The sequence below is a fragment of the Phaethon aethereus genome (genome assembly GCF_964289735.1).
Source record: "Phaethon aethereus genome assembly, chromosome: 8".
In the NCBI taxonomy this organism is placed as follows: domain Eukaryota; kingdom Metazoa; phylum Chordata; class Aves; order Phaethontiformes; family Phaethontidae; genus Phaethon; species Phaethon aethereus.
In genome coordinates, this window is record NC_138584.1 from 22,338,556 (window position 1) to 22,360,422 (window position 21,867).

The 21,867-nt window shown below is 39.1% G+C and overlaps 1 protein-coding gene across 2 annotated transcripts in view; it reads right to left on the reverse strand.

Annotated features, from left to right (window-relative positions):
- The window catches only part of AK5 (adenylate kinase 5), a gene marked incomplete at its 3' end in the record, with an annotated part of 91,455 nt that extends 73,320 nt beyond the window's left edge, over positions 1-18,135 (reverse strand). For both annotated transcript variants that reach the window (XM_082003171.1, XM_082003172.1), the window contains exons 1-4: positions 17,952-18,135; positions 16,818-16,985; positions 10,113-10,282; positions 9,879-9,992 (exon numbers count right to left, since the gene is read on the reverse strand). In XM_082003171.1, coding sequence (XP_081859297.1) covers positions 9,879-9,992; positions 10,113-10,282; positions 16,818-16,985; positions 17,952-18,120 — 621 coding nt within the window. In that variant the 5' untranslated portion in view covers positions 18,121-18,135. The remainder of the gene's footprint in view (positions 1-9,878; positions 9,993-10,112; positions 10,283-16,817; positions 16,986-17,951) is intronic.
- Positions 18,136-21,867: the final 3,732 nt, after the last annotated feature.

Genomic DNA, 21,867 nt, shown 5'->3' on the forward strand with positions numbered 1-21,867 from the left:
ACAAACTGCACTGGCTTCAGAGGTCAGTTCCTTTTTAAGAAAATGGGAAAGCACGCCCTGGGCCTAATTTTATTTTTTCTAGTTGTAGTATGAGGTTAATAATAAGGTACAACACAGTAATTACTGTGCAAAAATCAATTAATTAGGTTTTAATTATTTCCTATTGCTTTTAAAAATTGAAAGTTCTCTGCAGGAGCTGACTAGTGGTGGTGGTCTTAATTTTTTGACTAGTAACAGCAACAATACAAAAGACAGTATCAGAATCCAGGAACTAAAACTATTTTTACTGACACTCTGGCATTTGTAATTTGAAATACATTTCACTGACAGAAATAAAATGTCAATGAAAACAATGGTTTAAACTTCTCAGTTCAAGAAGCCTAGTTTCAAATGAAGCATTGTCTAAAAAGTTTTTTGAAGTGGAGGGAAAAAAAAGTAATTCAAGCATATTTGACGTAGGAATACAAAGCAGATTCTGATTATCTGATGCATCTATGAATTCATCTTTTATTTGCAGAATATACACCTTTATAATCAGAAAGTAGCTGAAAACCATTAATAAACACAAGCCTCTGCTTGGCTTTAGATGCACAAAAGGATAACATCTTTGCCTGGCAGAAAGGGACCTGGGGGTGCTGGTTGACAGCCGGTTGAATATGAGCTGGCAGTGTGCCCAGGTGGCCAAGAAGGCCAACAGCGTCCTGGCCTGTATCAGGAATAGTGTGGCCAGCAGGAGTAGGGAAGTGATCGTGCCCCTGTACTCAGCACTGGTGAGGCTGCGCCTTGAATACTGTGTTCAGTTTTGGGCCCCTCACTACAAGAAGTATGCTGAGGTGCTTGAGTGTGTCCAAAGAAGGACATTGAAGCTGGTGAGGGGTCTGGAGCACAAGTCTTATAGGGAGCAGCTGAGGGAACTGGGCTTGTTTATTCTGGTGAAGAGGAGGCTGAGGGGAGACCTTATCGCTCTCTACAACTACCTGAAAGGGGGTTGTGGCGACGAGGGTGTTGGTCTCTTCTCCCAAGTAACTAGCGATAGGACGAGAGGAAATGGCCTCAAGTTGTGCCAGGGGAGGTTTAGATTGGATATTAGGAAAAATTTCTTCACCGAGAGAGTGGTCAAGCATTGGAACAGGCTGCCCAGGGAGGTGGTGGAGTCACCATCTCTGGAAGTGTTCAAAAAATGTGTGGATGTGGTGCTTTAGGACATGGTTTAGGCGACACGGTGGCATTGTGTTAATGGTTGGACTTGATGATCTGAAGGTCCTTTCCAACCTTAGTGATTCTGTGATTCTGTGATCTCTTCTATATCTATAGGTAGGCAGACCTAATAGCACTTACATTTCTCCTACATGCATTTACAACCTTCACAGTTAACCCTTGAAATGCTATTGATACTTCACTCCTGTTTTCATGCACCACTCTGCTTCCACTTACCTCAACCGCACCTGCTTGCAAGACGTGCTTATGAATACTTGAAGTTGGAACGTAACAGGCTAGCATGAACGTATGGATATCTGGGATTAGTTCTCTGGAAATGTATCCAGTTCTCCTATGTAAATATGAGTACAAATTGCTTTTTTCTAACAAAGGAAAAGGTTTTTTTATGACTAATTTGAAAACAAACCTATTTTTTTAGCTCCAAACTAACTGTTGTTGAGTTTTATGACTAGGAAATAAGTTTTCCTCAGAGAGTCAGCATGTAGAAAAGGTGTACAGAACTGGCACAGGCAGAAGAACTGGATTCCTTCATGCTGATTTCCCATATCATGCTCATCTTGTGCTGAAGGCAGAGGGTCTAATTCATGTCCAGAAATGCATGTGAGGAAGGACTGCGGGGCTCAGGGAAGTGAATTTGACTACTTAGTAACTGGAACTCAGCAGAAGGGAGAACTTTTGTCTATGGGAACATAGAGGTTTCTGGTTATTCGCAACCTTCTGAATTTTAAATGAGACAAAGAGTGTATGGCATGAACTCAGAATAAAACTGGTGGGTACTGCCTCTCATTTTTTAGAATAGTATTTTCTACTAAGTAAATCTTACTCTCTTTGGGCCTGAATCTCCTTCCTAAACTGCAACAAGAAGTAAATTGACAGTAATTCCATACAACTGGGTGGTGTTATTGACGTAAGCAGTGTAAGTGGAAAGATGCTCTCTTCTCTCTGGGGGTATTTTCTACATCTCCTCTTATTAGTGAGAGTAGCGTGGTTGTTTGCTAGAGATTAGATGATTACACTCTCCCTCGTTAGGCAAAAGATAAAAATGATCTGTTTCTTAATTCCTGGTATGTTGTACTATATACTCCTGTGAAAACTTAACTGACAGCTCATGAACAATTGTAATTAATTTAACAGTGCATTTTATTCTAATTGATAAAGGTTACTAGCAAGGTAGTTTATGTCCATTGTATGGGTGCTCTCCCTTGTAATTACTGATTTGTTTTTTATAGTTCCATCTCTGCTGGGTTACTAGACTGCATAGTTTTTTCTTGTTTTAGAAAACGAATAAAACATGTTGTCAAGAACGAATCCTCCTGACGGACGTTTTTCTGGTAACTGCTTTTGAACCACAGTCACACTGCCCAAGAAATAAGCTTCCAGTGAATTGCTCAGACTACATAATTAGGCCCCCTAATAATTGATGGAGAGAGGTAGGTGTCTTTAGGAGAACTGATTCAGGTTTTCACCTGTGTAGGGCTGGTAGTCGATAGGAATCCCAAGCTGTAAACACTAACACTAATGCTACAAAGAAAAGTCTAAGCAGACCTCTGGTTCAGAACTGCTCAGCAGGCACCTCCATCCACTCAATTCAGAACATCAGGTCCTCTCCTGAGGGTTAAGGACCAGCAATGGATGAGCTCGCCTTTGGCTAGTTTGGCTAGCAGAGAAGAGCCCTTGTACAGAAAAATAGGAAACCTGAGGTCTAGGGTCTCTTATCCAGCAGAAAATTAAACTATTGCTTGCCTTTTGCAGGGGAGTGCTCTAGCTTCCAGGGAAGAAAACAGACAATGATAAAGGCCATTCCATAGGCTTCCTGCTCAGGCTTGGCTTTAAGAAGGCAATGTAAAACTCACAGGGCCAAAGAGAATGAATGAGACAAACCACAGCAACGTAGACTGCTGATGTGCTAGCCCTCCCACTCCTCATACAGATGACTGGGTACCTATAACCAGTAGGGGACTGTACCTGAGGCTTAGCAGTCTGGAATAATGAAGTAGAGATTTGGAAGAAGGGAGATAGAAGTTGAGGAGGCAATGAAATGAAGAAGACACATAGACCATGATGCAGAAAAAATACCTTTACCAGAACAAAAAGCTATTGCAAAGAACAGATCCTTTGCCCTTAAGAAGATTCACAGAAAGGTTGCATTCATTTTACTCATCGTTCTGGAGCCCACACTCTTGGCCAGTGACAGAGCAGGTTTTCAATGAGAAGCTCTTTGCAGAGCATGAGCTTGGCAGCTGGACCACCATAGGTCAGTTGGCCACAAACATCTATACCAACTTTGAGGGAACTGCAGGCATCATTTCTGCTTGGAGGTTTAAGTATCAGACTTGAAGGAAAAGGACTGATGTCGTTAGTGAGGCTGTGAGATAAGTCAGTTTTTCCCAGCACCCTATATTGTGCCATCTATATAGTTTGGTCTACTTTAGCACAGTTAAGTCTCATAATAATTTTCATAAGGAATGTATTTGGGAGTTAAAAAGTTAACTTGAATCGCAGCCAAGATAACTAGTTATTCTTTGTAGGTGTAGAGCATTTATGAATATTCTTAAGGACATTTTAAATAAAGAATCAGATAAAATTTACTGCCTCTGTTTATTATTTAAACCAAGATTTTACTTCATCACATATAGCCTTGTCACCTAGGCCATATAACACAAAAATATTTTAAAGATAATTTACACAAAAATAGTCTTTCTCTTTTGTCAAGAAATTAAATTATATTCATTACTGAATATTCATTAATTCTAATACCTGTTCCACATTTCATTTCACTATTAACAAAACTTACAATTAATCTATTTTAAGGAAACTTCATCTGTACTCACTCTATCGAAACTAACAGCATTAATGCTGGTGAAGGAACTACTGAAATCAGAAGGAAGTTATGAATGGATGACTGAATGTTGGGGGAAAAAAAAAACCCAACCAAAACAGTAGCTGAAATTAACTGGAAAATACTACAGTGAGAAATTGTTTCTCCTGGGAAGGGTAAAAATGTATTGCCATGTGCCAGATTACATAGAAAGTCAAACTGTAGTTTCTTCTTCACAAGCCACTTGAGTTCAATACACCAGTCAGAGGCATTTCATTACAGTGTTACTGGAGAGGAAGATATTTAGCATGCTTGAGCATGCTGGTACTGTAGGTGACTTGCTGAATTTCAAGCTGACAGGTTAATGGTAAATAAACCATCTTCTCCTTGGCATTTTCAAATGTGTGCTTGGAATCTAAACACTCTTCTACTATTTGCACTCAGCAGAGACTATGGATACCTTAGTAATTTGTGGTTTAGGATAGCTTTATGTCTAGGCTCAAACTAAAAGTCTAAATAAATCAGTATTAAATCTGCACTATCATGCAGAAGGACTTCAAAATTATCAAACTCCAGAAATTATCATATATTTAAATAAAATATGTAAACTGGAAGTTCTATTTGCTTTTTTGGTTTTCTTCTTCTCCACAACGATGACTGCTTGAAACTTTGGTTTAAAGCGAGAGTTAAGATTCTCATAGTCACATGACATCAGGGCTTTATTAAAAGCACCGCTATCAGAGGTATTGGCAGTATTGATTCTGCTTTCTGGAATTAAGAAATGGGAGAGTCAGGATTTGACAACATCCAGGACTTCCAATGAGAGAAGTTATAGGTCATGAATTCAGTCTTCAAAGAGAAAAACACAGGCCTTATTTCAACTCAGATAAGAAGTTCAGGGTAAACTGAGAGAAACTCAGAGAAAACTACAGTGCTCACAGCTACAAGTTCTCAGTCTGCAATGAGTAGCTGACCATTAAGAAATGAAGCTGGTGTAAGTAAGTGTCCAGAATGGCAGAGTTGCTGCTGGTTGTCAAGCACTGCTGAAAACCTGAAAACATCACTGATGCCATCTTAAAGATTTCTTTCCTGCTCAAAATATATGGATGACAGGAACAGTGATATTAACAAAACTCAATAAAAGAGAGGGGAATAAAGCTTTAATTCAAATATAAAATTCCTCAGATGTGTAAAGTGCTTTTTAATATACTTATTACAAATTGACATTATTGCTTGGAAGCAATATACTTCTGGTTTCTAGATCGGAGCAGAAAGATAAATACTGTGAGTGCTGCAAATGATACATTGCCTTATCTTAGGCAATTTAGTTGTTGAGATGCAATGTGTTTTAATACAATTCTGCCTAGCAACGCTGAGAGCTTACTGTCCACGTGAGAGTCTGGCAACATAATAAGGAAGAAACCGTCATCTTTTAGCTATACCTATGTTTGGGAATGTTAGCATAAGTTGGTTTGCTTTGACTCGTTTACTAAAAATAACATTTTTTCCCACAGAAAAGTTCAGCTTCTGGGTTAGTCAAAGGGATAAAAATGTGCTGGTAGTACCAAGACCAATTACAAGCAAAGTTCAACAAGAATTCATTATCATTGTGTATTTCTATACTAGAATATTATGCAGGACAGGTATTGACTAGAGTTCAGTCATATATGTATCCATTTGATTTTTTCACAAAATGAAGAGATTATGAAACCTCAAATAGTGTTAAGTCTCAGTAACAGCTATGTGAACCATAAAACCGAAGGGATTATTTTAGCATAAATAATTTGCTACATTAAAGATATCTGCAAACGCAGCGCAGATAGATTTTATATCTGCTTGCAAGAGAAACCAGGTATCTTAGCTGGCCTTTTCCTTTTCCTATACTAATGTGGTGAATCATTTCCAATATAAATGAGTTTATCTTTACAATAACTTAGCCCAGTTCTTACTGGTGAAAGCCATGCAATAATATATACAAACAGGTTCAGTAAACTGCATTCAGGGAACTATAGCATTAGTGTTTGGAAGCAAGACAGATTTTATGCCCTTTGTGTCTTGCCTTTCGGTTGTCCACAACATGCACTAGGGGAGAAACGGGAGATGACGTGGCTTAGACCAAAATCCATACAAGCTCTTTCTTGGTCCACCTTTCACTGACCACTGTGGCCAGCTCACATCTGTCCAGTCCAAGTTTTGACTTCCTGGCCCTTTATGTGACATTGGGTCCAAATACTTTCTTGAGCCCGATGCATTGTGCCTCACAAAGAGGAACAACATATGGGTAACAAAACAATATAGACTTCTTATGATTAATAAAGACCAGACATGCTTTCTCGACCTATAACAATGTTATGGTTTTGTAGCCTGTTTTGTTTATAGACCTCCTACTCTTCTCAAATTTGTTCAGCCTCCCTTCCAGCCTTACCTACTCTCTCAGTATCTTGTATTACTCCTCTCTATTTCCGCTCAGTTTAACTTGCCCTTCACATTCTCCCCCCACAATTTATTTTTGGTATTATTACACATATTCTTGGAGTTTGTTTCTGTCTGTGTAAACAAGGGCAAAGTAGAAAGGCTATACAGTGGAAAATGCTAGTCTTAAAATGAATGTTTCTTTGTTTATTTTAAGCTTCCATGGGATTACAGATGAATACCCATCCCAACACACTCAAATAACAAAGGATAAATGAACAGTCACCCTCGTCCCTGCTGCTCATACCTCCTGCATCTACTCTGTATCCTCTATGGCTGAAAGAACTGAGAAAGCCAGCATATTCTATTTACCCTTATACAAATTTACCATCGTTATTTTAATTTACATTATAAAACCCAAAAGTGTTCTAGCTGCTTTATGGAACAAATAATAATGTAAAGTCACTGTTTGAAAGCATACAATTGCATTTTAGAACCCTTGTAATCAAAACAACTAACAGCTGTGAAGGGATCATGAATGAGGGAAAACAGTTAAATAAATCCAATGGGATTTATTTAAACTTTTACTTCATGCATCTTTTAGCAGTTCCCCTAAATGTAACCTTTAAAATGACTTGTGTCATACAACCTTTGCTACTGTCTTCAGGTACATAAGCATGTAATGGTCTTAAAGGGACTATCTGTAAGAATAAGTATTCACCCATGACAAAATTAATGACAACAATAAGAATTAGTTCTTATTCAGAACTTTTTATCAACAGATCTCAGTGTTCTACAGGGGATGTCTTTGTAAGAATAAGGCATACGTATTACAGCATAATGTGATTTGACTATTTGCATTTTGTGGGATTTCACCATTTTCTTCAGAAGGATGTTCCATTGCTTAATAGATTTTCCCATTATAAAGTGTCTTACTATTTAATAAAAATTTTCTTTGCTGAAATTTCATCTAATTATTTCTCATCTTGTCACTTTGGCTCATGAGAGCAATTCTAGCTCTAACAATGCTAGCAAGAAAGCTATAACATTTCTAAGCCATGGAAAATACCTGTAGCATCTTTAACTGCAGACCTACACAAATTATTGTAACAGTTAATTACTGAATTCTCCACAACTCAATCGCACTTCCCGTTGAAAGATCTCTGAGTGACTTAAAAATGTTAGCATGTTTACTGTAAATAACCTGACATGCCATGGATTACTGTCAGCCTCAACTGTGAAGAAAGATGGGTGCCATGTCTGCTGCTAGTCCTCTTTCCTTAACACAAGACCTTCTTGGTTATGTGCATAGCATTGTGGCTTACTAAATGGAGAATTTTAAAGCAAGGACAAATATGTTTTACTACTTTAAAATATAAAGCCAAAATAAAACACTGAACATATCCCACTGGATTAACCAGACGTTGTATGTTGAAATATGTACATCCTTTGTACATTTATTTCCATGGCCTTAGATACACTCGCATAAGAGGTCAGCTGCAAAGAAAGGTGAAAAATGGGGAGCCTAAACTGACCAAATTTTCTTTCCTATGCTCCTATGAAAGTTCTATGATTCTTTCTTTCCTTTCCCATATTTATTTTAGAACAGATAAGATTGAAAGGTGGCCCTATATGGAGCGCTCTGGGATTTTTTTAGAGATTCAGATAGTCAAATATCTTTCAGGCAGAATCAGACCTTGAGGCGTATGATTTGGAAAATCCCATTAGACTGAAAACAAAGGAACTCTCTGAGAATATAGTCAGGTCTAAAATGACTAAATCTGTCCTCTTTCTTCTCTAAAAAAACCCCGAAAACTGACCAATTTACAGCATCCTTGAAGCAACAGTACATACTAAAATAAGCCAAAGTTAGGTTTTCTATCATCTGTCATTCTATCAGTCTTTTTTCCATCTAGTTTTCTATAGTCAACAAAAGCTAACCAGGCTGGCAGAGAGAACTATTTCAAGTTGAATGAGGAAAAACTGTTAAAAGCATATTAGAATGGTGCAAAGGGAGGGTTCAAACACATATATGACACATAGCATCCATCTCTCTCCCCTTCTACAGCACAGTAGTGCCTAAACTTTTTCTATCACCCCCTGGACTCCACTTCTTAGTGGTATTACCAATGGACCCTATAATGGGTGCTCAAGTGTTGTTTAACTGGTTTTCCTTTGTAGAAGGAGAATCTGACCCTAGGATAACTCAAAAGCACTTAACTCCTGTCAGTTCTTCCAGTTTCACATCCCCCATTCTTTCATCAAGCAGAACAGCAGCACAAAATTATAGCACCAAGAAATGCACTTCAGTCACACTATCACACAATATACTGGACAAAAAAAAGAAGCAAAGAAATGACCATTAAGCCTAAATTTCTCCTGTTTCATCTTCTCTTTTGTTAATTATAAGGAGATACAGCTGGCAGTCATTGGCTATTTTTTGTAATAACTATTTTATCTGTTCCCTTAAATTTGCTCAATTCAGTCTTCTAAATTTTGCCCAGAGTAATACCTTATAAAAGCGTACTAATGAAATGCTTCATTAGCTGCTTTCTTTTGTTACTTCTGTCTTGGTAATGCCACTTAGAATACAAAGTACAGAAATGGGAGTACACCAGCATTTGTGAAGCACTTTGAAATGCTCTGCATGAAGGGTGCTCTAAAAATTCAGCACTGAAACTACAACCTTTACTTGTGACCGTAACTGTTATGTTAACAGTGCTTGATCAGAAAATGAAATAAGCTGTTTGTTTTTCCACTGAATTTAAGTATTTTTAGATTAGTTTAAAATACACACATGAAAACAACACGTGAACAGAACTCAGGAATATGGTTTTAGCTGACTAAACCTTAGAATTGTAGTTTACAATAACCAAAATGATCTAGATTTCTAAAAAAAGAGCATCATTTCGGGTTTACAAAAACTTGCAAAACGTGGGCAGTTTTAACCCTTATTTTATTCCAGTCTTTTCAATGCACTGTAACAAACTTGAGATTAAAAGCGTTGTGAAAATATGCACTGATTTAAGTATGTTTCTCTTAATGTAGATTAAATTGAACAAATAGATATGGAAATATAATGTCTTCCCCTTTTCTAAATCACTAAGATGCAAAAAATATTAATTGTTAGATTTGATGTTATTTTCTCTTCATCTTGAGACTATTTTCATTACTGAGACAAGAGACTTGGATTATTGCTTATAGTATCACATTGGCTTTTTACAAAAAATTCTGTCTTCAGACAGAACGTAATGTAATGTAAACCAAAATAACAACCTTTTGTCAACCTGTAATTATGTACTTGCAAAGACTTAAAGAGCAGTGCTCAGAAATAACATGTAGTCTTTCTTGGAATCTTACTGATGATTTCAAAAAGCTTACCTATTGTAGAGATATGCAAGATATTTTAAAAATAAAAACAATGTCTTACTTGGTCCTCAAAGGAGATTGCCTGGGCAACATCTCTGGGAAATCCATCAATCACTATACCCTCTTCATCAGGGATCTGCATTAATCTCTGCTTTATCTCGGTTATGGTTGTTTCCTTTCACAGAGAAAAGAAATTATTTATTTAATATTGTAAAGGAGGTTTTCTTGATGGTGCACATTAATACAGCATGTACAAATCCTTCCAAAGTAAACATTAACACAGGATATGCTGTACCTGAGGAGCCAGTTCTCCAGTAGTAATTATTTTGGCAATTAGACTCCATTTTCTATTGCTGCTTGTGCTGTGGATCTTCTTCCTTAACAATTCACCAACTGATATGTAGTTAAATCCGTAACGTTCTGCTATTTTCAAACTCTGTGTTCCTTTACCACTTCCTGGGCCACCTATTGGTAATGATAAGCAAAACATTAAATTAAACTTTCGTCTGAAGTACCTAATCACATGTGAAACCTCTACCAATTTTTGCAAAAATTTTTGCAAAAAAAAAATCTTTGCCAAATTTTGCAAAAAATTGCCAATTTTTGCAAAAACCTTTGCCAAACCAATTTTCCAACCATTATTACAGCAAATCTTGAAGTTGCATGACTTGCTACCAGCCATTTAGAAATGGGTCTCATCTACCTGATCATAAAGGTAACAGTTTGTAAAATGAAGTAAAAAAAAAAAACCAAACAAATCTACTTGCAAATTAAAAATAAACATGTTCTTTTAGGCTTAACCTCATTCTAAAGCTGTCCCTGGAAAGGCATTTTTCTTGCTTTGTAATAGAGGGAGAAACAGATGAACTGGTACCTTCTTGAACTCTGAATCCAAAGACAGAGACAGATAGTCTGAAGCGTATTCATGCCAGAAAGAATCACACTTGGTTAAATCAGCCAATGAAATCAATGGACTAGTCATGAAATGGAACTAATAAAATCTGCTCCTAAATATGCTTGCATGAGTTTCTGAGGTTTTCTAATTTTAAAATACAGAAAAATATTAAATAATAATCTGAGATGTTTTCATAGTGATTTGTACACGGACTTTTATTGAACCATGCAAACTTCTGGTATCAATGCTTGCAGCATCTGACAGAGAAGCAATCTGTTAGGTTCAGCTTGCTGGACAACTTGAAGAATAGGGAGACCCTTCAATATAGCATACGCAGAACAGGTATCAAAAGCACAGAAAACAGCTACATTACACAGCAGGGAATGCTGAAGTGGAAAGTCAGCTGGAAAGCAGAAGCAAGAATGCATGTATAAAAACTCAGACTATGTCTGAACTAAAAGGACACATTATGATGTGAAGAACAGAGGAACTGGAATCCAGTATGTAAAAATAGGGAACTCTTCTGATAAAAATAAATGTTTACATATAGGAAAGTGTATGTTATTGAATAGCATAACAAAGCAAAACCAAAACAAATGTTTTGATATTAATTCCCAATACTAAGTAGCTGTATTTTGGGGAATTGTGTGTGCGAACACTGAATTTTATTTCAACAGACAAAGAATTAAGATTTATTAAAATTATTAACTATATTATATAACAAATTATTATATAATGTATTATGCAACGTATAATAATTTATTAATAAAGCAATTACTTAATTTAAATTAACTTATCTTAAAAATATAACTTTTCTAAGAAGTTTAAAAAAATTAGCAATGCAATGAAAGTAAATACGAATACAAAGAGCTACTTGTTAGTAATCATGTAACTTTTTCTTATATTATCTGTATTATTCCCATAAATAGCTTTTAGGCATTTATATAATTAATATAGATTTGACTGCGGGATAAGCTTTACAATATTGCCTCATATATGGTTATGACACTCTCTGCTAACGAGGTTCAAACCTGTGCCCCAGTATGACGTGTCAGAGAGCTTTCAGTGTCACCAGTAGTCACTAGGAACTATTCTGTACCACTGATGTAATGGTGTGTACCACCGGCTGTGATGGTAACGCTCCACCTGGCCTCTGCAACTCAGATCAGGACCCACTGAAGAAAATGCACAGGGAAACTTGCGTGTTGTTAAGGTGTTCCCATGCCCTGCCCACAGTTTAGTTATACCGTAGGGGAAAAAAAAGGCTTTATCATTATCCAATTAGTTTAAATAATGCTTAAATCAAGCCAGGTTAAGATAAATGCAAATATAAGCACTTATCTGTAACATCCAACTAGTCAATACAGCTACAGATGTTCATAAAACACAGGCGCAAAGAAATGAAAGAAAAATTATAACTTATCTCTGTACAGTAAGGTTAAAACTGAAAAATATTTTTCCCTCATTCAGTTCACTTGCTGTTTCCCTCTTAAAATGACACATGCTTTCTCTATGATTTCGGCAGATTATATTAGGTTTTACAGCTGTTCTTCCATTTCAGTTCTTTGAGGTGATCTAGATAGGCTTCGTTTGTTCAGCTTGAACTCTTTCTTTCATGGACAGTTTCGCTATCCTCTTTGTTAGAATAAAGGACATTTCCCTTTTGCAGATAGGCGAGTATCTGACATACTAGGAATCATCTCCTCCGGTAAAGTGGCTACAAAGCGATTCTGCTTTGGTTCTCCCCGCTCCCTTTGATGGCACGCTCAGCCTGCCCCATAACAAATGCATTTCACCAAACTTTACATTGTGTTTCACTCTTGTGAAAAACGTACCTGACACAAACATTCAAACAAGACAATTCCATGTAGTTTACAGTTTATTACAGGCTATTGGTAATCTGGAACGATAGTAGGTTTGGCGTAACTGATTCCCAGTGCCTTTTTTCTTACGTAGATGAAAACAACAGCCAGAGAAGTGCAGCTAATTGTTTGATGATTGCTGCCAGTTTGTATGGAGCAGATTTTACCAGGTGAATGAATAGAATTATTAGTCATTCTGGAATCTCTGGAATCTCTCCTCACTCTGTATAAAGATTTCCATAAGCAACCCTCTCTCTGTATACAAAGCCACATATTGCAATCTAATGAGCATAATGTATAAATAAGGTATCTTATATATGCATGTGTTTATACATATATGTATTACTATGAATTTATGTGGCTTTATTTATTGGCAATAAACCTTACTACTGGATAAAAAGGGCCAGTAGCCTGCGACTGTGCTTCGGAGCAAAAGTTTTGTAAAACATACTGGAGCCAATGCAGTGTTTAATTCCTGCAGATATAAAACTGCCGAGAATGGAAATTCAGGGTTTTTTTCCCTGGAGACTCAAGACAAGTTTGGAACAGACAGTGTTGCATTCCCGAACCAATAAAAATGCAAAACATATACAAGTAACATGTAGAAAATTGGAAACAGAAAATTCGACAAGGAGAATAGTATCCCTATTCCAGCAGAGATACAAAAGACGCCAGAAAAACAGAACTGTTACGTGAAAAAACAACAGTCTCTCTAAAAACATATAATAGCTAAAAAAAAACTTTTTGAAACCAAGTAGATAGACTTTACACTCCTGTTAGGGAAAGCTTTGCTTTGCCATTAAAGAGAAGCAGAAAAAGAATGTAGTTTAGCACTTCTGTTCTTTCAATTTAGATTTGCAAGCAGAAAAAAACTAACGAAGTATTTGCTTTAATGTTCATAAACTTCTTATACATTTTGTTTTTCTCAATCCAAAAATATCCCTTTATAGCAATCTGGGATTATCCATTTACAATCTAAGGGGAAACATTCAGGTAATAAAATAAGGGAAAAGTGATAGGACAAAATTACTTCTCTCAGAAAATCATTGTATTTTATTGAACTATGTATCCATTCCTGACTCTTTGATAAATCATACTGACAAACTATCCACAAGAAAGGAAAATCAAATCACTTTGTTTTTCATTCTTTTCACTTATTCTGAGACTATATATTATTCAAGAAAAGCATGATTACATATTTCTTAGACGACGTCTAGACTAGGGAACATTTGTTGCATCTACAATTATGTTTGCTATTTGGTTTCAAGTGAAGAGTTGTATACCCAAAAAGTTTTACTGAAGCAGTTGTTTTAATCTAGTTTTGCCGATGGAAGTTCAACATTTCAATTTTGCATATCTTGTTGTAAATTCGAAATAAATCAATGTAATAAGATTTCTGGAAAGACTTATGATTCTAAAATCTAGATGTGGACTGGATTTAACAAATCAACACGCCAGCTGACTGCTGACAGCACTATCTTTGATCTATCCTTTAAACTTTGACTATAAAAGGAAAATATATTCTTTTAATATTAACTAATATTTTAAATTAAGTGCAGTTTAAAAACATACAGAACTATGGGGCTAATGACACCAGGTAATTCATTTTTAAGATCCTTGTATTCAGTCTGTATCAATAATAAAAATGCGTTTGTCCAAATATGTTAGGAAGAACATTTTTAAACACAATCTAGTTTCCTAGTGTTACAATGCCTTAGAAACTTAATTTTCCGGTGATTCAGATGTGGCTGGTTCCATCTGATTTTTCTGAAATCCAGTCACATACTCACTTTGCAGCTTTGTAGCTTTACATTTCACCAGAAGACTTTTCTGCAAACACAGAAAAAGAATAAAACCCCCACCTTTATAAGGAAGTTCTCTTTTGCCTTGGAGGTACCTGGTTCATTATAAGGATGATAGATTTCATAAAGCAAAGAAGTTGTAAAAACCTTTATGGAAGCATTAAAAAGATCTTAGGCTAATGCATTATTAAGAAAAAGTTCACCTAATATGCGAAGCAGAAGACAGGTCTTTAACTTCTATTCATTTCAGTCCCCAACAATATGAATGGGACCAGCACCATCTGAGCTAGGCAGTATGGTTGGTTATCACTAGCTAGACATAAATAGCTTGCTTAACTGAAGTTTTCGCTGGCATTGTACGCAAATTGAAAAATATGCAACACATTTTATGTGTACAATATTTGTCTCTTGAAATTAGTAGTACACTTTTTTCATTTTCTCTCATTCAGTATATTAGTTATTCTTTTATTCTTTCCAGTGTGTGTTTTTATGTGCTTTCTCAATAGAAAGTTGAATTTGGGAGAAATGTTCTTGATACTGTACAAAATTGGACAATAGCAGCTAAGCTACACACAGTATTGTGTTTCTATCAGATCACACTACAACAGGCAGATTCGGAGAAACACAGTTGGAAAATAAACCTGAAACAGCTTTTGTGGAATGTTTACAATGTTCCCTATATAAATGGGGGAAAAGAAAAGCTTTGTAAAATCCATGGTCCATTCACTATATGATGTGAAGTCCTTGAAGGCAAGCAAATACCCCTGCACTCAGTTCCAGAGGTGAAAGCCAATCATTCTTTATTCCATGTAGCTCAAACCTTCATTCATCACCCTACTGCAACTGAGCTACATGGATTTCAATGCATTAACAGCCTTCTGTGGTCACTGAAAAGGAGCCAGTTTTTCTCCTTTATGAAAAGGAAGGCTAGCTAATTAATTAACGGGAAAGAAAGGCATTTCTCCATCTAATGCAAGCTTTATAGTTCAACGGTGCATGTGGAGATTTACATGCTGAGATTTGTAATTCCGAAACAAAATACTAAGAAAATTCAAATGCCTAAGCAATTCTTTTGGCATACCACAAATACCTAGAAAAATGCCTGATTTTCTGTTTTCAGTATATTCCAGTATCCCATTTCTGAGAACTGCTGGATGCAGAGCCTAGGGGACATGCTGTTCTTAGTGATCCCACTCTATAATACAGCGAAGACTTTTCTACTGTCTTTTACTATACTACGTACTATTCTCTGTTATGGAAGCAATATCTCTCTTCAATATGAAGAAAGCTTTACAGACTAAAAATGTGATTCTCCACCACCTGGCACCTGTGCTGTAACTATTTAAACAGCCCAGAGAATCAGAGAATTAGGCCTGGTGGTAAAATTTCAAAAGACAACTATCCCAGATGACAAGGAAACTAATTCAAAGAACTTAAATTCAGAAACAGAATAAAATGTTGATTTAGACTTAAACTGCAGCTATTTCTTAACAAACCGTATGCTTGTCTGAGGCTGGGAAGTACGAGTTGCTTAGAAAGGACACTAAACAGCACACAAAAGAGAACTTGGGGAGAGAGCACAATTAACTAATGCTAACTGATCGCTCATTCTCCCTGAAGATGGCACAGAATTCATTCACCAAACAGATCTAGGGATTAATTTGTCAATGCAATGGACTAGTGACCAGGTACACTCATGTCAGCTGGACACACCAGTTAGTTTTCAAGGTTCTAAATATAGGGGACAACAGTTCACAGAATCACAGAATGGTAGGGGTTGGAAGGCACCTCTGAAGATCATGTGGTCCAACCCCCCTGCCCAGGCAGGATCACCCAGGGCAGGTTGCACAGGAATGCATCCAGTCAGGTTTTGAAGGTCTCCAGAGGAGACTCCACAACCTCTCTGGGCAGCCTGTTCCACTGCTCCGTCACCCTCAAATTTTTTTTTTTTTTTAACAGTTCCTTATCACCTTTTTGCACTGCTTTATTCAGTGTTTTTAAATATCCTTTTTTGTGAGCAGCTTTGACTACATCTATGACAGTGTTTTAGTTCAGATCCAGAGCATGCTTTGGAAGAGCACTTTGGTTCACGTGGTGAAGCTGTTTTGAAATGCATGAGTTGGGTTTGTTTTGGATTAAATCAAACTGGCAGATGTGCTCCATAAGCAACCCATGAGCTCTCCAGCTGCTAACAGGCATCCAGTCTACAGAACATTACCACAGGTGCTCACTGTAACCCCTAAAACGCTTACAGTTGGAATGTTATAACCTCAGCACTAACAATATCATTTGTTGATGCACTCTTACTGGGCTGCACCACTTGCTACAGCAGATGGAAAAAATGTCTTTAAATACATATAGGCATCCAATGTATTTGCAGTACAAATAAAAAGGCAAAGTAACGAAGAGAAAATCTTGTCAAAATGACTCTGCCTTCATACCTATGACAAGGATAATTTTTGGTCGAGGTCTTGCAGGATCAAATACATCGTACTCCTCAATTAGCTCAGCAGTTTCAGAGAGGTCGGTGTCACTTTCTATGGAAAACTGTTGGATTGGAGGGAGTCGGTCATACCGTCGGTATGGGAAGTTAGAATTATCAGGCATCACTGTAAAACAGTATGATAAACCAGGGATTGTGGAAATACACAGAAAACTTAAAATCTATTGTGTACACAGATTTAAATAAGTAGAATAAACAAACATAAAGCATAAATATCTCCTAATTTTACAATGTGTTTGCTGTTACTATATTAAATATTCCTTGCCCCTATTTAGCTGATTTATTGAATTAGAACCACTAGGACTCAGTTTTCTTTGGTGTTTCTTTACAAGCATGTCATCTTTGCTGTGAAAATCTGCCCATAGCACCCAGAGTTCAGCAGTGGCCTCTGAGAAGAAAAGCCTTGTATTGTGCAGATAACCTGTACTATTAAGCAGAACTCTTTTGGTGATACATGTTGTACACAGAGACAGAGATTCTTGCTAATTAGTTTAATGAAATGCTGGATGGCAAGAAAGAATAACTATGGCAACTGAAAGATGAGCTAATTACTCTTTGTTAGCATTACAAATAAAATAATTACAGGTATTGGTATGACATCTGCTTAGGTTTTTATGAGATGCACCCTTTTCTAAGTATTTGTCGTTTACATTGTGTTTAATAAATTAGCATATAGCTCAAATATAAACTAGAAAAATAACCTAGTGTAATTGCTTTGAAGTTATTATGTACATCATCCATAAGGGCCTACTAAAAACATAAACTAAGTGCACTGAGTCAACTTTGCCCCATCTTTGCAAATGTTTTAGGTAGGCTATAAGATATCTCCTCACTAATGTGTTAAACATTAGGCTGCAAAATGATCACAATTTCCTCTCTTCCATGGCATCCATTATGGGAGGAGAAAAATAGATGCCAAAACAGAAGCAAACAGAATCCTTGAGTCCTTTGCCTAAAGCAAATCAGAATGAAGCATGATCTGCTCTAGAAGTAAGTATAAAATAATTCAGTAGTGGATGTAAAACCACCCATAGCACAAGAAATACAATCATCTTTAAACTTAATACATTACCATTCCTGAAAAAAGACCTCCTGGATTGTCCTCCATTGAGTGGAGGCAGCGTCTTCTTTTCTGGGCTGACAAAAGTGTCCCATTTCACTTTTTCAGACCCTCCAAGCTCTTTCACTTTCTGCAAACAGCTTTCCAAATATTCAATTGGGTCATCGGGTTTGTAACACATTAATCCATTCAACAGACTCTGCAACGTAAGATCAGAAATACACACTACAATGATAGATGCCAGGAAAAAATAAGCCCTTTTACTTTGAATTTTACTTTACACAGAGAAACTCCATATTCCTCGTATATTCAGACTCTCCATTTCAAGCCAATGCATGAATGAGGCCTGCAAAAATTGTATGATTTTGATTTGCAGGTGTGTCAAAAATTATTCAGAACAGGAAGCTCGTGGCTATGTCTTTATAATTGTCTGCTTGCAGTGTAATAAAAACTGAAAAGAGTAAAAAAGTTCCCTACATTTTTCTTACAATTACCTCTGGCAAATATACGCAGAGCAACGCACAAGCCCCAAAAGTTACACATTCTGTGTGTCCCATTAGATCACTGAAACATATCTTTTCCTAAAAGACCAGCACACCCACACATATCTTACCCACATTCTTGAGTCCACACTTACACAAATAATGAAAAAAAGATTTTTAAAAATCATGAGAAATACTCAAATATCATCTTGATCAGTACTGGAAAAAAAAACCCAACTCAACATTCATAGGTGCTTCCGGATTTAATTGACCAGAAATTCCCAGCCATTAGAAAAGCCCTGCCTACAGTATTAGTTCTGCACCCATCGTACCTATGGGCAGTATGGGGAGCGTGGAGGAAGGAACGCCAGGCCCTCCTCTGATGCACAGTAATTGATTTTCCTTGACAAAGCGATACGTAAGTCATCATCTCACCTCTCCACAAGACAACTGCATCCAACCTTCTCTTAACAATAAATGTCTTTCAGGATGATTTCTGTTCCTTTGTGCTTTTCCTAATTTCTGTGCAAATGAACTTGAGGGTCACAGTTGACATTAGTAATAAATATGAATAGCTCCAGTTCAGTATCTACTTGGTTATTTATCTACAGTTTATAGAATAATTGTTATTTACACACATTTGTATTTATAAAATAGGATATCATTTATATGCGTCTATGCCCTTGTTATACTACTTAACTGATCACAGCACCTATATATATATTTGCAGAAGATATGCACCATTTTAAAAAAATTGCTAGATCAAGCTTTGAGCCTCTACAGAAAAACAGTTTTGTTTGCATCTCTTGTTAAACCATTCACACTCTAAACGTGTTATAAAACATTAGCACGGTTTGTGTCCTGTAATTTTCAAATACATTAAAAAATGTCTAGCTTCAGAACAGAGCAGGGAAGATACATATGAGTCTGTGTGTGTGTGTGTGTGTATTTTACACAGCTGGCAGGATGGACGATTAGGAAAAAAAAAAATTAAAAATCCACATTTCAAAGAGAAGTAATTATCAACAATTAGCAGCAGGTAACTTGTAAGAAGCTAAATGAAACCTCACTGAACAGTTGTGGGGTTTGTTTTTTTCTCCCAGACCGATGAAAATCTAGATAAGACCTAAGAGACAGCCCCCGCCCGAATTCCACGGCAGAGCGGCCCCGGGGCTCCTTCGCCCTGCGGACACACAACTTCGCTCCCTCCCTGCCGGTTAAGGCAGGGCAGCCGCGGCCGCCCGGCTGCCTGCGCGCCCGCGGAGGCTCACGGCGGGTGAGCAGCGGGCAGCCGCGCCGGCCCCACGGCCGGCAGCTCCCACCCCGGCTCGTGGGGCGCTGCCGGCCGGCCCCGGGAGCCGCGGTCCCCCCCGGCCTGGGGCGGGGGGCAGCCCCCCCGCGGCGCGGCTCCCCGCGCAAGGTACGCGCGCCGCAGCCTCCCTCAGCTGCTCCGTCCTTCCAGCCACCTTCAGCCCGCTGCCCGCCACGGGGTCCCAGCGCGGAGCACACTTCCCCCCCCCCCCGCCACAACGGGGTGCAAAACGCTCCCCCCGCCGCCTCGCCTACCTCGAAGAGCTGCGGGATCTCCCTGCGGGCCAGATACTCCTTCGTCTCGCCGGCGCTCATACCGCCAGCCGGGGACGGGGGCGCCGGCGGGGCGCGGGCGGCAGCGCCGACCCCGCGCACGGCACGGCACGGCACGGCACGGCACGGCACGGCACGGCACGGCACGGCACGGCACGGCACGGCACGGCACGGCAATGCGGGAGCCTCGGCGAGCCTTCCGCGGGCGGGCGAGCCGGGGCGGGGGGGAGGAGGGAGGCAGGCTGCCCGCCTCCCCGTCTCCGCAGCACGGAGGGAACGAGAGCGCGTTTTCCCCCGGTGGGGAGGAAGAGCGTGTGCAGGCTGCGGGGAAAGTTTCAGGGGGTGCCGGCGGTGAGGGGCTGTGCCTGGCGGTGAGCCGCTGGCAGGGTGCTCCGGGAGAGATCGGGCCCCGGCTTCCCGGGAGGTACCGGCTGCTTTCGCCGTCCTCAGGCGCGCCCGGCAGGCTGGGAGGGCTGTCACAGCGAGGGCGGGGAGGGCTGGGCACGGGGGTAGCGCAGCGGCGGGGGAAGCTCCACCGCGGTCCCTGCCCCTGGTATCGCTTTTTGGCGTTTTGAAGAGCGAGGCATCTCATGCGCTTTGGGCTAGGAAAAGGCCATCAACTCTGATCACTCATGAGCATATGTGATCGTCGGGTCACACGAAGAGACCTGAAGACGTCTCTGGTCCAAACTCCAGCTCAGAGCAAGGGCAGTTCTTCAGGTCAGACCAGGGCGTTCAGGGCTTTACCTAGTCTCATCTTGCAAAACCTCCAAGGTGGAGGCTGCATAGCCTCTCCAGGCAACCTGTGCTTGGCTGGCCTCGTGTTGGAAAAGGGTTTTCTTTTATGCGGTTAGCACCTCCCTTGTCTCAGTTTGTCACTTGCCCACCATTGTACCGTTGTGAAGAGCTTGGCTTCATCTTCATGATAACCTTCTCACAAGCACTGGAGAGCTGCTGTTATGTCCTCTCTAAGCCTGCCACAGGCTGAACAAGCCCAGTTCCCTCAACCTCTCCACCAGGGCAAGTGCTCTCATCCTCGACCATCTTTGTGGCCATCCACTCAACTCGCTTTGGTTTATCATCTCTCTTTTACTGGGCAGCCCAAAATGGGATTCTAGATGTGCCCTGAGAAGTGCTAAGTAGGGAGTAGCTTCTCTGTTCTGTAGCATACTGGAAGTCAGAGCAGATTATTTCAGTTGCTTAATTGTCCTATCATCCTGTCATCCTTAATTGTTCTATCATCTGATGTTCCAATTTGATTTTAATTTTGTTGCTTATCTTTTCTAACACAACATCCATGTAGTTTCACTGATGCACACCCTAACAGAAGTAAATTAGATGAGTGCAAGCTTATGAACAACAGTGAGCAACTGCCTTCCGTATCTCAGCATTTTTCAAACATAGGACAGAAGAAGCTTCTCCCCCTTGTGTGTGATTTGTGGATCAGTATCTGCTTGATGAGCTTCTCCCTCTCAGCTCCAGCCATGTTTCTTGTTTTGTGGCTTCTGTAGTTAAACTGCCCTCTTTTTCCTCTGCCCTGCCTCCAGCTTTTTATGTAGACACTTTCCTTTCTGCTGGAGAGGCTTCCAGTCCTTGTTCATTCCCTGAACTGCTAAATGCTGCCCCAGGGGCAGTCCCATGATCTTCTTCTGGAAGGTTTTCCAAGTCATCCAGTTTTTCCCAGCAGCTTCCACTTGAAGGGCAGCCACTAACATCCCTTGGCAGGAGTTCACTGATGGATGGCCAGTTCTTCCTTCAGCTGAAGTATCTCTGAAAAGAAATTTGGATTAGGCATCTTAACATCCTTTCCACCTCCATTTTCTATGAATCCAGTGGTGTTCACTTCCAGAAGCTGCAGTAAT